General features: G+C 42.5%; 1 protein-coding gene across 1 annotated transcript in view; it reads left to right on the forward strand.

Annotated features, from left to right (window-relative positions):
- The first annotated feature begins 235 nt into the window (after positions 1 to 235).
- LOC121838685 (glutamate receptor ionotropic, NMDA 3A-like) overlaps positions 236 to 18,240 on the forward strand; it is a 120,596-nt gene continuing 102,591 nt past the window's right edge. Inside the window, exon 1 of the mRNA XM_042302049.1 lies at positions 236 to 1,519. Coding sequence (XP_042157983.1) covers positions 773 to 1,519 — 747 coding nt within the window. The 5' untranslated portion in view covers positions 236 to 772. The remainder of the gene's footprint in view (positions 1,520 to 18,240) is intronic.

An 18,240-nucleotide genomic window follows, 5' to 3' on the forward strand; every position in this document is an offset into this window, starting at 1 on the left:
ATGATATTGATACCTTATTTTTTCCCCAAACCCCTTAAAAGCTCTCAGGGGAAAATAAACACACACATACACACAATTCACTATTGTAATTCACTATGCGTTTGGTTCCTTGAAGCTCACTGCTTTCTGACGAGGGAGAGTCACTGGTCAACGAGACCAAATTGGAGTTTTGTCTTTTTTCATCTGCAATTTTACCAAAACATGAACTGTCCGGTGACAAATGTTTTTTTTTTCAGTACAAGTGGCAGGAAGGGTAAACCCGCGGGCGCCTGCGTTAGTGGATTTTTTTAGCAGACATTTGGAGAGTGTCTAGTGGATGACAGAAGAAAGAGAATAGCGGATGTTTTTTCCAGATCAAATGGATGTTAATGGAATTTATTTTTGGAAGTTAACATATTTTACTAACAGAAAATGAGATGGAACCTAACAATAACTTATGAATAATACCCAAACTGTAACGACGTGTTGATCATTCCCAAATCTGCATTGTTTTTCTTAATGTTATTTTTCATTGACCTGCAAACCAAACGGAAACTCAATCATTTTCTTATATAAATGCATTTATTTATAATATTTTTAGTTGAAAAGCTGCAGGTTTGGCCAATATTTTTGTGTGCGTGAGTTATGGCCGCGCTCCCTCCTGTTGGTGTCTGACCGAGATCATTACATGGGAGACGGAGAGATCTAACCGGTGCTGCGCTGGGACATCAAGAGGGGCAGGGGAACGAGTGGAGATCCGTTTTTTGGTGTGGTCGGAGGTCCCTGTTGCGTGATGACGGGGGTCGGGATTTGGTTTGCGTTTGTCCGGTTTGTGCTTCTCCCGTTGCTCGCACCATGCACCTTGCTGTTGTGCGTTCTGATTCCAGTGTGTCTCTCCCACCCGCAGCCTTGTCAAATCCTCAATCGGATTGGGCACACGGTGCGCGTGGGGGCCCTGCAATTGCAGCCGCGGCTCTTCAGCCACGTTTCCACCTTCAGAGGCGGTAAAGAAGCCCCTGTCCCGGTTGATGAATGGGATATACACGGCGGAACGAGGGAAGCAGTGGAAAGACAGTTGGAAAATATTACCAAAAGTGTCAATGAACACGATTTACACAGCCTAGGGACTAGGGCGTCGATGAACAGCCAACACAAGGAAATGGGGGGTAAAAGTAAGAACATGTACAAACAGAACGAGAGTGAGAGAAGTGTGTTCATGCCGAGGGACTCGATCCTATTGGCCACGGAGACGTTGAATCGCATGGCCGGTCTGTTACCATATAACCTCTCTCTGGAGGTAGTGATGGCTGTGGACGCGGGGCTCGGGGAATTACCCACGTTCTCCTCCTCTATCCCGGTCTGTGAAGACCCCATGTCGTTTCTGCAGAGTATTTGTCATACTGTTATAGTCCAAGGAGTTTCTGCTATGATGGCTTTCCCTCAGACCAGGGACGACCTGGTGAAGTTGGAATTCATCGCGTCAACGCTTCAGATTCCTGTCATCAGTGTTGTCCAGAACGTATTCAAACGGCAGAGTAAGGTAAGGCAGATAATGTCTGTTGGCTTAACCACTGATGTAATATTAGCATAATATTGTCTTTGCCGTGTGTGGTGTATGAATAGAGCCCTCAAGTTTAGAAAGTACAAACATGGACAGTTGAAGAAGGAACGGTGCTTTTGTTAATTCAGCATCACGGACAGCACTCCTCGTGCTGCTTTTGGGATTTCAACTCGACGAGTAAATGTTTGTATTTTTTTATCAACTTGTCCTGTGTAATGTGGGCAGCTAAATTCACACTCTATAAACAATCTATCCCACAAATATCACAGCATCTACACACACACACACACACAACTTTTATTTTTTGCACTAGCACTACACAGCTGTATAAAATAATCAAAGCTTGAAGATGGATTAGTTATTTGAATTAGTTGTGTAGTGCTAGGGGCAGGAACCCTGGGGTCTCTCTCTATCAGTCTCTATCCCAGCATCATGGCAACATAGTGGTTAGATCTACACCCCCTGGGATCTCTCTCCCAGTACCTGCTCATGATGCTCGGGTAGAGACAAACAGAGAGAGATCCCAGGAGGCATTTTAATAGCTATATACTGCCACCTGCTATGTTTCAACAGCACAGCAAAACACTACCTGCTCATTAGGCATTTTAATAGCCTTTTACTGCATGTCAATGAACATTGAACAACAACTAGAACAGTGGTCTGTTGTTTGATGTGTCCCACATGGCACCCTATTCCCTACATAGTGAACGACTGACCAGGGCCCATAGCTACATAGTGAATGACTGACCAGGGCCCATAGCTACATAGTGAACTACTGACCAGGGCCCATAGCTACATAGTGAACGACTGACCAGGGCCCATAGCTACATAGTGAATGACTGACCAGGGCCCATAGCTACATAGTGAACTACTGACCAGGGCCCATAGCTACATAGTGAACTACTGACCAGGGCCCATATCTACATAGTGAACGACTGACCAGGGCCCATAGCTACATAGTGAACGACTGACCAGGGCCAATATCTACATAGTGAACGAATGACCAGGGCCCATAGCTACATAGTGAACGAATGACCAGGGCCCATAGCTACATAGTGAACTACTGACCAGGGCCCATATCTACATAGTGAACGCCTGACCAGGGCCCATAGCTACATAGTGAACGACTGACCAGGGCCCATATCTACATAGTGAACGACTGACCAGGGCCCATAGCTACATAGTGAACTACTGACCAGGGCCCATAGCTACATAGTGAACGACTGACCAGGGCCCATAGCTACATAGTGAACGACTGACCAGGGCCCATATCTACATAGTGAACGACTGACCAGGGTCCATAGCTACATAGTGAACTACTGACCAGGGCCCATAGCTACATAGTGAACTACTGACCAGGGCTCATAGCTACATAGTGAACTATTGACCAGGGCTCATAGCTACATAGTGAACTACTGACCAGGGCTCATAGCTACATAGTGAACTACTGACCAGGGCTCATAGCTACATAGTGAACTACTGACCAGGGCTCATAGCTACATAGTGAACTACTGACCAGGGCCCATAGCTACATAGTGAACTACTGACCAGGGCTCATAGCTACATAGTGAACTATTGACCAGGGCTCATAGCTACATAGTGAACTACTGACCAGGGCTCATAGCTACATAGTGAACTACTCTTTCATTGGTTTTTCTTTATTTGTACTATTTTCTACATTGTAGAATAATAGTGAAAACATCCAAACTATAAGATAACACATATGGAATAAGGTAGTAGCCCCAAAAGTGTTCAAAATATATGTTATATTTGAGACTCTTCAAAGTACCCACCCTTTGCCTTATTGACAGCTTTGCACACCCTTGGCCTTCTCTCAACCAGCTTCATGAGGAATGTTCTTCCAACAGTCTTGAAAGAGTTCCCACAGATGCTGAGCACTTGTTGGCTGCTTTTTCCTTCACTCTGCGGTCCAACTCATCCCAAACCATCTCAAATGGTTTGAGGTCGGGTGATTGTGGAGGCCAGGTCCTCTGATGCAGAGCTCCATCACTCTCCTTGGTCAAATAGACCTTACACAGCCTGGAGGTGTGTTTGGGGTCATTGTCCTGTTGAAAAACAAATGATAGTCCCACTAAGCGCAAACCAGATGGGATGGTATATCGCTGCAGAGTACTGTGGTAGGCATGCTAGTTAAGTGTGCCTTGAATCCTAAATAAATCAACGACAGTATCACCAGCAAGCACCCACACATCATCACAACACCTCCTCCATGCTTCACGGTAGGAACCACACATGCGGAGATCATCCGTTCACCTACTCAGCGTCTCACAAAGACACAGCGGTTGGAACCAAAAATCTCAATTTGGACTCATCAGACTAAAGGACAGATTTTCACCGGTCTGATATTCCATTGCTTGTTTTTCTTGCCCCAAGCAAGTCTCTTCTTATGTTTATTTAACCTTTTATGCCATTTTTTTATTTGGAGATTCTGAACTGCTCTTGACTTCAAGTAATGACAATAAATGATATGACTGACTGAAGAATTTAACTCTCAGAGTTCTTTAGTAGTGCTTTTTTTGCAGCAATTCAACCATGAAGGCCTGATTCACCCAGTCTCCTCTGAACAGTTGATGTTGAGATGTGTCTGTTACTTGAACTCTGTGAAGCATTTATTTGGGCTGCAATTTCTGAGGCTTGTAACTCTAATGAACTTGTCCTCTGCAGCAGAGGTAACTCTGGGTCTTCCTTTCCTGTGGGGGTCCTCATTAGAGCTAGTTTCATCATAGCGCTTCATGGTTTTTGCGAGTGCACTTTTCTCTTTGCCTATATGAGCTGTTCTTGCCATAATATGGACTTGGTCTTTTACCAAATATGCCTATCTTCTGTATACCACCCCTACCTTATCACAACACAACTCAAATGCATTCAGATGGGTAGAAATTCCACAAATTAACTTTTAACAAGGCACACGTGTTAATTAAAATGCATTCCAGGTGACTACCTCATGAAGCTGGTTAAGAGAATGCCAAGAGTGTGCAAAGCTGTTATCAAGGCAAAGAGTGGCTACTTTGAAGAGTCATAGTTTTAATGTGTTCACTATTATTCTGGGTTGTAGAAAATAGTACAAATAAATAAAAACCCTGTAATGAGTAGGTGTGTCCAAACTTTTGACTGGTATGGTAAGTAAAGCAATTCATGTCCTGTCATGGTTCACACCGTAGGGTGTGAGACAGCTTCATGCACGTATAAGTACACCTTCTGGATAGGACACTAGTCTGTCTCAGGGTCTTACCCCTAATCCAGCTAATTCATTCTGAGTGCCAAATGGCGCTTTTAGAGTCCTTGTTACGACTTGATCAAAGACTGGTCATACCCACACTTTCAGGGCAGACACTAACCACATGGATACTATGTTGGTCTTAATGCACTTCCAACGGACAAGACTGGTCATACCCACACTTTCAGGGCAGACACTAACCACATGGATACTATTTTGGTCTTAATGCACTTCCAATGGACAAGACTGGTCATACCCACACTTTCAGGGCAGACACTAACCACATGGATACTATGTTGGTCTTAATGCACTTCCAATGGACAAGACTGGTCATACCCACACTTTCAGGGCGGACACTAACCACATGGATACTATGTTAGTCTTAATGCACTTCCAACGGACAAGACTGTAATACTCACTGCAGGGCTAATATTCTGGTTACAGACTGTCAGACTGTAATACTCACGACAGGGCTAATATTCTGGTTAGACTGTCAGACTGTAATACTCACTGCAGGGCTAATATTCTGGTTACAGACTGTCAGACTGTAATACTCATGACATAGCGCTTCATGGTTTTTGCGACTGCACTTTTCTCTTTGCCTATATGAGCTGTTCTTGCCATAATATGGACTTGGTCTTTTATCAAATATGCCTATCTTCTGTATACCACCCCTACCTTATCACAACACAACTCAAATGGATTCAGATGGATAGAAATTCCACAAATTAACTTTTAACAAGGCACACGTGTTAATTAAAATGCATTCCAGGTGACTACCTCATGAAGCTGGTTAAGAGAATGCCAAGAGTGTGCAAAGCTGTTATCAAGGCAAAGAGTGTCTACTTTGAAGAGTCATAGTTTTGATGACAAAATTTCGGGGTTGCACGGTGATGCGGTATGGAGCTTGATTTGACCTCCGCAAGCCTCCCCGTGCTACACAGTTGTATCACACACTCCGTACAGAGCCTCTGACTGCATTTCTGGATCAAGCATAAATAGACTTTTATCTGTGTCATATTCATCAGGGCACACCATAGCAAAACATTTTCCAACAGAAAACCAAAATGAGCACTTCTTTGACAATTTGCATACACTCCCTTCCTGTTTCAGTCCGTTTTCTTCCATTTAACAACTACTGTAATGAACAGCAGGACCTATCAGGTCATTTAGAACTCTACTGTAATGAACAGCAGGACCTATCAGGTCATTTAGAACTCTACTGTAATGAACAGCAGGACCTATCAGGTCATTTAGAACTCTACTGTAATGAACAGTAGGACCTATCAGGTCATTTAGAACTCTACTGTAATGAACAGCAGGACCTATCAGGTCATTTAGAACTCTACTGTAATGAACAGTAGGACCTATCAGGTCATTTAGAACTCTACTGTAATGAACAGCAGGACCTCTCAGGTCATTTAGAACTCTACTGTAATGAACAGTAGGACCTATCAGGTCATTTAGAACTCTACTGTAATGAACAGTAGGACCTCTCAGGTCATTTAGAACTCTACTGTAATGAACAGCAGGACCTATCAGGTCATTTAGAACTCTACTGTAATGAACAGCAGGACCTATCAGGTCATTTAGAACTCTACTGTAATGAACAGCAGGACCTATCAGGTCATTTAGAACTCTACTGTAATGAACAGCAGGACCTCTCAGGTCATTTAGAACTCTACTGTAATGAACAGCAGGACCTATCAGGTCATTTAGAACTCTAAACCGTCAAGACGTCCTGTCTTTGTTTTGCCGTTTGGAGATGAAGAGATGAAGAGCTTCTTCTTTAGTGTGAGTAGATTAGTCTGTTTTCTGTCTGTCATTTACAAGAAGTAGACTTCACTATATACCCGGGACCATGGGGAGATTATTCAGCCTCACTAAGCATCTCATCCTGCCCCTCTGGAGAGATCTGGGGCCTAGTTTATAAATGTTGCTTAGGCACATTTCTAAGTAAACTTTGGGATCTATAAAAAACGAACTTTATGGGAGAATGGGCGGTCCTCCACGGACACTTTGAACCATGCTGTACGTACTGTACATTAACTGGAGAAATGAGAAACTGCAACTCCGATGGCAGAAGGATGAACCTCGACAAACACTTTGAAATTGATACCATTGTGTAAAATAAATCAAAATATTACCTCTTACGTGTAATATATGAAGAGTTCCCTGGAGTGCACACAAAAGAAAAACAGCAGGACCCAGGTGTATATATATCCTGACCTTTCTTACATACTTCAGACATAGGACATAGTTACATTTTGTGGGGGATTAACAGTCATTCAATGTGTTTCTATGGGCTAATAGCAGTAAGGCCAAATTCAATGTGTTTCTATGGGCTAATAGCAGTAAGGCCAAATTCAATGTGTTTCTATGGGCTAATAGCAGTAAGGCCAAATTCAATGTGTTTCTATGGGCTAATAGCAGTAAGGCCAAATTCAATGTGTTTCTATGGGCTAATAGCAATAGGGCCAAATGCAATGTGTTTCTATGGGCTAATAGCAATAAGGCCAAATTCAATGTGTTTCTATGGGCTAACAGCAGTAAGGCCAAAGATAATTCTTAAAAATCCAAATTACTTCACAGATCTTCATTGTAAAGAGTTTAAACAATGTTTCCATTGCTTGTTCCATGAACAATTAATGAACATGCACTAGTGGAACGGTCGTTAAGACACTAACAGCTTACAGACGGTAGGCAATTAAGGTCACAGTTATGAAAACTTGGGACACTAAAGAGGCCTTTCTACTGACTGCAAAGAAAGATGCCCAGGGTCCCTGCTCATCTGCGTGAATGTGCCTTTGGCATGCTGCAAGGAGGCATGAGGATTGCAGATGTGGCCAGGGCAATAAATTGCAATGTCCGTACTGTGAGACGCCTAAGACAGCACTACAGGGAGACAGGATGGACAGCTGATCGTCCTCGCAGTGGCAGACCACGTGTAACAACACCTGCACAGGATCGGTACATCCGAACATCACATGTGCGGGACAGGTACAGGATGGCAACAACAACTGCCTGGTTACACCAGGAACGCACAATCCCTCCGTCAGTGCTCAGACTGCCCGCAATAGGCTGAGAGAGGCTAGACTGAGGGCTTGTAGGCCTGTTGTAAGGCAGGTCCTCACCAGACATCACCGGCAACAATGTCGCCTATGGGCACAAACCCACCATCGCTGGACCAGACAGGACTGGCAAAAAGTGCTCTTCACTGACAAGTCATGGTTTTGTCTGATTGTCAGAATTCTGTTTATCGTTGAAGGAATGAGCATTACATCGAGGCCTGTACTCTGGAGTAGGATCGATTTGGAGATGGAGGGTCCATCATGGTCTGGGGCGGTGTGTCACAGGAATGTCAGTGTTCAGCCATGGCCAGCGAAGAGCCTGGATCTCAATCCTTTTGAGGACGTCTGGGACCTGTTGGATCGGAGGGTGAGGACTAGGGCCATTCCCCCCAGAAATGTCCGGGAACTTGCAGGTGCCTTGGTGGAAGAGTGGGGTAACATCTCACAGCAAGAACTGGCAAATATGATGCAGTCCATGAGGAGGAGATGCACTGCAGTACTCAATGCAGCTGGTGGCCACACCAGATACTGACTGTTACTTTTGATTTTGACCCCCCCTTTGTTCAGGGACAAATTATTCAATTTCTGTTAGTCACATCATGTCTGTGGAACTTGTTCAGTTTATGTCTCAGTTGTTGAATCTTGTTATGTTCATACAAATATTTACACATGTTAAGTTTGCTGAAAATGAACTCAGTTGACAGTGTGAGGACATAATTTTTTTGCTGAGTTTACAAAATAAATAATTATACCTTAAACTCCTAAAACTCAAATCAAATAGCTAAATGATCCTTGGTATGACTATTGTAAAACAATTCCATATGTTAGCTTAGCATAACCCTCCCACCAAAGTCCTCTTCACTGTTAAATGCAAGAATATCTAGCCTGAGTGCCAGTCTGGTCGTGCTATCATGCTAACTCCTTGTCACGAATTGCCATGCCAATAACATCAACAGATTTGGCAAGAGCACTAGCAGGCATGGACCCACGTTAAGGAATCTCCCCTTTCTGGAGACATTGGAGGAAGTGTTACTTGGACATAGGGGTTTTGGGGAAAGTTAGTTTCATAGTGGGGTTTAGCACCAGGGCTGGTGATGGAGGCTAACGATATAAAGTTTAGCTGGAGACGGAATCTGCAGCTGCCAGTATAGAGAGGCAATCCATCCATCTGCTTTCAGAATGTTAATTGCTGACAGGTTCTGGAACCATCTCCTTTGTCAGATCCTTTATTGAGTTTGTTTATTGCTGACAGGTTCCTGAACCATCTCCTTTGTCAGATCATTTAATGCTTCTGCTAGTATTTCTGTCATACTCTACGGGACCCATTTAGGCTCGGTAGTAAATTATGCAGATGAATAAGGATTGTTGAATTTCCATGTTAATGGAGAAGGATTAAACCAATTGAGGCAATTAGACAAATCTTGATCATTTAGTGATTTTGCATTAGGCAGAATTTAGGATCAATTAGCCTAATATAAAACTTGCTGACCTCTGGAAGGAAACTAACCACAGCATTGATCTTTTGGCTCCTTTACAAACTACTGCCAAAGTCAGTGCTAGAAGTACAGACATCAGAGGACAACAAGTACAGACATCAGAGGACAACAAGTACAGACATCAGAGGACAACAAGTACAGACATCAGAGGACAACAAGCACAGACATCAGAGGACTACAAGTACAGACATCAGAGGACTACAAGTACAGACATCAGAGGACTACAAGTACAGACATCAGAGGACTACAAGTACAGACATCAGAGGACTACAAGTACAGACATCAGAGGACTACAAGTACAGACATCAGAGGACTACAAGTACAGACATCAGAGGACTACAAGTACAGACATCAGAGAACTACAAGTACAGACATCAGAGAACTACACATTCAGACATCAGATGACTACAAGTACAGACATCAGAGAACTACAAGTACAGACATCAGATGACTACAAGTACAGACATCAGATGACTACAAGTACAGACATCAGAGAACTACAAGTACAGACATATGAGAACTACACATTCAGACATCAGAGGACTACAAGCACAGACATCAGAACTACAAACATCAGTCTCTGTATTATTATTTATTTATTTATTTGGACAATTTGGACAATTTGGACAACAACAACAGGAACATACAGTACCAGTCAACAGTTTGGACACACCTACTGGACACACCTACTCATTCAAGTGTGATTCCTTATTTGTTCTATTTTCTACATTGTAGAATAATAGTGAAGACATCATAACTATGAATTAACACATATGGAATCATGTAGTAACCAAAAAAGTGTTAAACAAATCAAAATACATTTGATATTTGATATTATTTAACGTAGCCACCTTTTGCTTTGATGACAGCTTTGCACACTCGTGGCATTCTCTCAACCAGCTTCATGAGGTAGTCACCTGGAATGCATTTCAATTAACAGGTGTGCCTTGTTAACATTTATTTTGTAGAATTCTGTCGTCCTTAATGCGTTTGAGCCAATCAGTTGTGTTGTGATAAGGTAGGGGTGGTATACAGAAGATAGCCATATTTGGTAAAAGACCAAGTCCATATTATGGCAAGAACAGCTTAAAGAGAAACGACAGTCTATCATTACTTAAGACATGAAGGTCAGTCAATGCGGATAATTTCAAGAACTTTGAAAGTTTCCTCAAGTACAGTTGCAAAAACCATCAAGCGCTATGATGAAACTGGCTCTGAGGGCCGCCACAGGAAAGGAAGACCCAGAGTTACCTCTGCTACAGAGGATAAGTTCATTAGATTTACCAGCCTCAGAAATGCAGCCCAAATAAATGTTTAAGTGTTCAAGTAACAGCCTTGAACATCAACATCAACTGTTCAGAGGAGACTGCGTGAATCAGGCCTTCATGGTTGAATTGCTGAAAATAAACCACTACTAAAGGACACCAATAAAGAAGAAGAGACTTGCTTGGGCCAAGAAACACAAGCAACGACATTAGACCAGTGGAAATCTGTCCTTTAGTCTGAAGAGTCCAAATGTGAGATTTTTGGTTCTAACCGCCCTGTCTTTGTGAGATGCAGAGTAGGTGAACAGATGATCTCAGAATGTATGGTTCCCATCATGAAGCATGGAGGAGGAGGTGTGATGTTGTGTGGGTGCTTTGCTGGTGACACTGTCAGTGATTTATTTAGGATTCAAATCCAATCAAATCAAATCAAATTTTATTTGTCACATACACATGGTTAGCAGATGTTAATGCGAGTGTATCGAAATGCTTGTGCTTCTAGTTCCGACAATGCAGTAATAGCCAACAAGTAATCTAACTAACAATTCCAAAACTACTGTCTTATACACACAAGTGTAAGGGGATAAAGAATATGTACATAAAGATATATGAATGAGTGATGGTACAGAGCGGCATAGGCAAGATACAGTAGATGGTATCGAGTACAGTATATACATATGAGATGAGTATGTAAACAAAGTGGCATAGTTAAAGTGGCTAGTGATACATGTATTACATAAAGATGCAGTAGATGATATAGAGTACAGTATATACGTATACATATGAGATGAATAATGTAGGCTATGTAAACATTATATTAGGTAGCATTGTTTAAAGTGGCTAGTGATATATTTTACATAATTTTCCATCAATTCCCATTATTAAAGTGGCTGGAGTTGAGTCAGTGTGTTGGCAGCAGCCACTCAATGTTAGTGGTCTGTTTGCCAGTCTGATGGCCTTGAGATAGAAGCTGTTTTTCAGTCTCTCGGTCCCAGCTTTGATGCACCTGTACTGACCTCGCCTTCTGGATGATAGCGGGGTGAACAGGCAGTGGCTCGGGTGGTTGTTGTCCTTGATGATCTTTATGGCCTTCCTGTAACATCGGGTGGTGTAGGTGTCCTGGAGGGCAGGTAGTTTGCCCCCGGTGATGCGTTGTGCAGACCTCACTACCCTCTGGAGAGCCTTACGGTTGTGGGCGGAGCAGTTGCCGTACCAGGCGGTGATACAGCCTGCCAGGATGCTCTCGATTGTGCATCTGTAGAAGTTTGTGAGTGCTTTTGGTGACAAGCCAAATTTCTTCAGCCTCCTGAGGTTGAAGAGGCGCTGCTGCGCCTTCTTCACGATGCTGTCCGTGTGGGTGGACCAATTCAGTTTGTCTGTGATGTGTATGCCGAGGAACTTAAAACTTGCTCTCTCTCCACTACTGTTCCATCGATGTGGATAGGGGGGTGTTCCCTCTGCTGTTTCCTGAAGTCCATAATCATGTCCTTAGTTTTGTTGACGTTGAGTGTGAGGTTATTTTCCTGACACCACACTCCGAGGGCCCTCACCTCCTCCCTGTAGGCCGTCTCGTCGTTGTTGGTAATCAAGCCTACCACTGTTGTGTCGTCCGCAAACTTGATGATTGAGTTGGAGGCGTGCGTGGCCACGCAGTCGTGGGTGAACAGGGAGTACAGGTTAGGGCTCAGAACGCACCCTTGTGGGGCCCCAGTGTTGAAGATCAGCGGGGTGGAGATGTTGTTGCCTACCCTCACCACCTGGGGGCGGCCCGTCAGGAAGTCCAGTACCCAGTTGCACAGGGCGGGGTCAAGACCCAGGGTCTCGAGCTTGATGACGAGCTTGGAGGGTACTATGGTGTTAAATGCCGAGCTGTAGTCGATGAACAGCATTCTCACATAGGTATTCCTCTTGTCCAGGTGGGTTAGGATAGTGTGCAGTGTGGTTGAGATTGCATCGTCTGTGGACCTATTTGGGAGGTAAGTAAATTGGAGTGGGTCTAGGGTGTCAGGTAGGGTGGAGGTGATATGGTCCTTGACTAGTCTCTCAAAGCACTTCATGATGACGAAAGTGAGTGCTACGGGGTGGTAGTCGTTTAGCTCAGTTACCTTAGCTTTCTTGGGAACAGGAACAATGGTGGCCCTCTTGAAGCATGTGGGAACAGCAGACTGGGATAGGGATTGATTGAATATGTCCGTAAACACACCGGCCAGCGGGTCTGCGCATGCTCTGAGGGTGCGGCTGGGGATGCCGTCTGGGCCTGCAGCCTTGCGAGGGTTAACACGTTTAAATGTTTTACTCACCTCGGCTGCAGTGAAGGAGAGGCCGCATGTTTTGGTTGCAGGCCGTGTCAGTGGCACTGTATTGTCCTCAAAGCGGGCAAAAAAGTTATTTAGTCTGCCTGGGAGCAAGACATCCTGGTCCGTGACGGGGCTGGTTTTCTTTTTGTAATCCGTGATTGACTGTAGACCCTGTAGACCCTTGATTGCCTTGCGGAGGGAATAGCTACACTGTTTGTATTCGGTCATGTTACCGGTCACCTTGCCCTGATTAAAAGCAGTGGTTCGCGCTTTCAGTTTCACGCGAATGCTGCCATCAATCCACTGTTTCTAGTTTGGGAATCTTTTAATCGTTGCTATGGGAACGACATCTTCAACGCACGTTCTAATGAACTCGCTACACCGAATCAGCGTATTTCGTCATTGTTGTTGTCTGACGCAATACGAAACATATCCCAGTCCACGTGATGGAAGCAGTCTTGGAGTGTGGAATCAGATTGGTCTGACCAGCGTTGAACAGACCTCAGCATGGGAGCTTCTTGTTTTATTTTCTGTCTGTAGGCAGGGATCAACAAAATGGAGTCGTGGTCAGCTTTTCCGAAAGGAGGGCGGGGCAGGGCCTTATATGCGTCGCGGAAGTTAGAATAGCAGTGATCCAAGGTTTTGCCAGCCCTCGTTGTGCAATCGATATGCTGATACAATTTAGGGAGTCTTGTTAAAATCCCCATCTACAATGAATGCAGCCTCAGGATGTATGGATTCCAGTTTGCAAAGAGTCAAATAAAGTTCGTTCAGAGCCATCGATGTGTCTGCTTGGGGGGGAATATATATGGCTGTGATTATAATCGAAGAGAATTCCCTTGGTAGATAATGCAGTCGACATTTGATTGTGAGGAATTCTAAATCAGGTGAACAGAAGGACTTGAGTTCCTGTATGCTTTTGTGACCACACCACATCTCGTTAGCCATAAGGCATACGCCCCCGCCCCTCTTCTTACCAGAAAGATGTTTGTTTCTGTCGGCGCGATGCGTGGAGAAACCAGCTGGCTGCACCGACTCCGATAGCGTCTCTCCAGTGAGCCATGTTTACGTGAAGCAAAGAACGTTACAGTCTCTGATGTCCCTCTGGAATGCTACCCTTGCTCGGATTTCATCAACCTTGTTGTCAAGAGACTGGACATTGGCGAGAAGAATGCTAGGGAGTGGTGCACGATGTGCCCGTCTCCGGAGTCTGACCAGAAGACCGCTATGTTTCCCTCTTTTACGAAGTCGTTTTTCTGGGTCGCCGGCTGGGATTCAAGGCACACTTAACCAGCATGGCTACCACAGCATTCTCCAGCGATACGCCATCACATCTGGTTTGCGCATAGTGGGGCTATCATTTGTTTTTCAACAGGACAATGACCCAAAACACACTTCCAGGCTGTGTAAGGGCTGTTTGACCAAGAAGGAGAGTGATGGAGCTCTGCATCAGATGACCTGGCCTCCACAATCACCCGACCTCAACCCAATTGTGGTGGTTTGGGATGAGTTGGACCACAGAGTGGAGAAAAATCAGCCAACAAGTGCTCAGCATATGTGGGAACTCCTTCAAGACGGTTGGAAAAGCATTCCAGGTGAAGCTGGTTGAGAGAATGCGAAGAGTGTTCAAAACTGTCAAGGCAAAGGGTGGCTACTAAAATATATTTTGATTTGTTTAGCTCTTTTTTTGGTTACTACCTAAATCCATGTGTGTTATTTAATAATTTTGATGTCTTCACTATTATTCTACAATGTAGAAAATAGTAAAAATAAAGAAAAACCCTTAAATGAGTAGGTGTGTCCAAACTTTTGACTGGTACTGTAAGTCTCAGTAAACAGAGAAATTATGCATTGCACCAGATTTAGCAAAGTGAGAGAGAGTGAGAGAGACAGGAAGAGGGAGAGGATGAATAAGTGGGTGGAGGAAGAGAGGATAGTAGCAGTAGCAGTATGATGACTCACACATCTACTGTGATAACGACATGTTTTAAATCAATACAAAAGGTTTCAGTCCAAGTCCAGCTACTTCTCTGGAGCCATAAAATATATGGTATATGGTAGCGGTAACTAGGAATGGACAATAAGTGTTTTTGTGTAGAACGAATGACTGACTGAAGACAGGGTGGTCCGACATTTGTGTAGTTGAGTTTGTTTCTGTGGCTACATGTACTCTTAACAACGTGATGAAACTTTGTTGCTCCTTGTCTTCGGTTGCCTAGCTAATGCCCCCCTCCCTGTAGCAGCAGTACACAGAAAAATAAATGAATTGAACAGGAACCTGTAACCCTGGTAACATGACTGGTAAATAGAATGAATAGAACCTCTAACTCCGGTAACATGACTGGTAAATAGAATGAATATAACCTCTAACCCTGGTAATATGACTGGTAAATAGAATGAATAGAACCTCTAACCCTGGTAATATGACTGGTAAATAGAATGAATAGAACCTCTAACCCTGGTAAATAGAATGAATAGAACCTCTAACCCTGGTAATATGACTGGTAAATAGAATGAATAGAACCTCTAACCCTGGTAAATAGAATGAATAGAACCTCTAACCCTGGTAATATGACTGGTAAATAGAATGAATAGAACCTGTAACCCTGGTAAATAGAATGAATATAACCTCTAACCCTGGTGACATGACTGGTAAATAGAATGAATAGAAACTGTAACCCTGGTAACATGACTGGTAAATAGAATGAATAGAACCTGTAACCCTGGTAAATAGAATGAATATAACCTCTAACCCTGGTAACATGACTGGTAAATAGAATGAATAGAACCTGTAACCCTGGTAATATGACTGGTAAATAGAATGAATATAACCTCTAACCCTGGTAAATAGAATGAATATAACCTCTAACCCTGGTAACATGACTGGTAAATAGAATGAATAGAACCTGTAACCCTGGTAATATGACTGGTAAATAGAAAGAATATAACCTCTAACCCTGGTAATATGACTGGTAAATAGAATGAATATAACCTGTAACCCTGGTAAATAGAATGAATATAACCTCTAACCCTGGTAAATAGAAAGAATATAACCTCTAACCCTGGTAATATGACTGGTAAATAGAATGAATAGAACCTCTAACCCTGGTAATATGACTGGTAAATAGAATGAATAGAACCTCTAACCCTGGTAACATGACTGGTAAATAGAATGAATAGAACCTCTAACCCTGGTAATATGACTGGTAAATAGAATGAATATAACCTCTAACCCTGGTAAATAGAATGAATATAACCTCTAACCCTGGTAACATGACTGGTAAATAGAATGAATAGAACCTCTAACCCTGGTAATATGACTGGTAAATAGAATGAATAGAACCTCTAACCCTGGTAACATGACTGGTAAATAGAATGAATAGAACCTCTAACCCTGGTAATATGACTGGTAAATAGAATGAATATAACCTCTAACCCTGGTAACATGACTGGTAAATAGAATGAATAGAACCTGTAACCCTGGTAAATAGAATGAATAGAACCTCTAACCCTGGTAACATGACTGGTAAATAGAATGAATAGAACCTCTAACCCTGGTAAATAGAATGAATAGAACCTCTAACCCTGGTAAATAGAATGAATAGAACCTGTAACCCTGGTAAATAGAATGAATAGAACCTGTAACCCTGGTAATATGACTGGTAAATAGAATGAATAGAACCTGTAACCCTGGTAAATAGAATGAATAGAACCTGTAACCCTGGTAATATGACTGGTAAATAGAATGAATAGAACCTCTAACCCTGGTAAATAGAATGAATAGAACCTCTAACCCTGGTAATATGACTGGTAAATAGAATGAATAGAACCTCTAACCCTGGTAACATGACTGGTAAATAGAATGAATAGAACCTCTAACCCTGGTAAATAGAATGAATAGAACCTCTAACCCTGGTAACATGACTGGTAAATAGAATGAATAGAACCTCTAACCCTGGTAATATGACTGGTAAATAGAATGAATAGAACCTCTAACCCTGGTAACATGACTGGTAAATAGAATGAATAGAACCTCTAACCCTGGTAATATGACTGGTAAATAGAATGAATAGAACCTCTAACCCTGGTAACATGACTGGTAAATAGAATGAATAGAACCTGTAACCCTGGTAATATGACTGGTAAATAGAATGAATAGAACCTCTAACCCTGGTAATATGACTGGTAAATAGAATGAATATAACCTCTAACCCTGGTAAATAGAATGAAAATAACCTCTAACCCTGGTAATATGACTGGTAAATAGAATGAATAGAACCTCTAACCCTGGTAAATAGAATGAATAGAACCTCTAACCCTGGTAATATGACTGGTAAATAGAATGAATAGAACCTGTAACCCTGGTAACATGACTGGTAAATAGAATGAATAGAACCTGTAACCCTGGTAACATGACTGGTAAATAGAATGAATAGAACCTCTAACCCTGGTAATATGACTGGTAAATAGAATGAATAGAACCTGTAACCCTGGTAAATAGAATGAATAGAACCTGTAACCCTGGTAATATGACTGGTAAATAGAATGAATAGAATCTGTAACCCTGGTAACATGACTGGTAAATAGAATGAATAGAACCTGTAACCCTGGTAATATGACTGGTAAATAGAATGAATAGAACCTCTAACCCTGGTAAATAGAATGAATAGAACCTCTAACCCTGGTAACATGACTGGTAAATAGAATGAATAGAACCTCTAACCCTGGTAATATGACTGGTAAATAGAATGAATAGAACCTGTAACCCTGGTAATATGACTGGTAAATAGAATGAATAGAACCTCTAACCCTGGTAAATAGAATGAATATAACCTCTAACCCTGGTAACATGACTGGTAAATAGAATGAATAGAACCTGTAACCCTGGTAAATAGAATGAATAGAACCTCTAACCCTGGTAACATGACTGGTAAATAGAATGAATAGAACCTCTAACCCTGGTAAATAGAATGAATAGAACCTCTAACCCTGGTAAATAGAATGAATAGAACCTGTAACCCTGGTAAATAGAATGAATAGAACCTGTAACCCTGGTAATATGACTGGTAAATAGAATGAATAGAACCTGTAACCCTGGTAAATAGAATGAATAGAACCTGTAACCCTGGTAATATGACTGGTAAATAGAATGAATAGAACCTCTAACCCTGGTAAATAGAATGAATATAACCTCTAACCCTGGTAATATGACTGGTAAATAGAATGAATAGAATCTCTAACCCTGGTAACATGACTGGTAAATAGAATGAATAGAACCTCTAACCCTGGTAAATAGAATGAATAGAACCTCTAACCCTGGTAACATGACTGGT

The sequence above is a fragment of the Oncorhynchus tshawytscha genome, linkage group LG20 (assembly GCF_018296145.1).
Source record: "Oncorhynchus tshawytscha isolate Ot180627B linkage group LG20, Otsh_v2.0, whole genome shotgun sequence".
Taxonomy (NCBI): domain Eukaryota; kingdom Metazoa; phylum Chordata; class Actinopteri; order Salmoniformes; family Salmonidae; genus Oncorhynchus; species Oncorhynchus tshawytscha.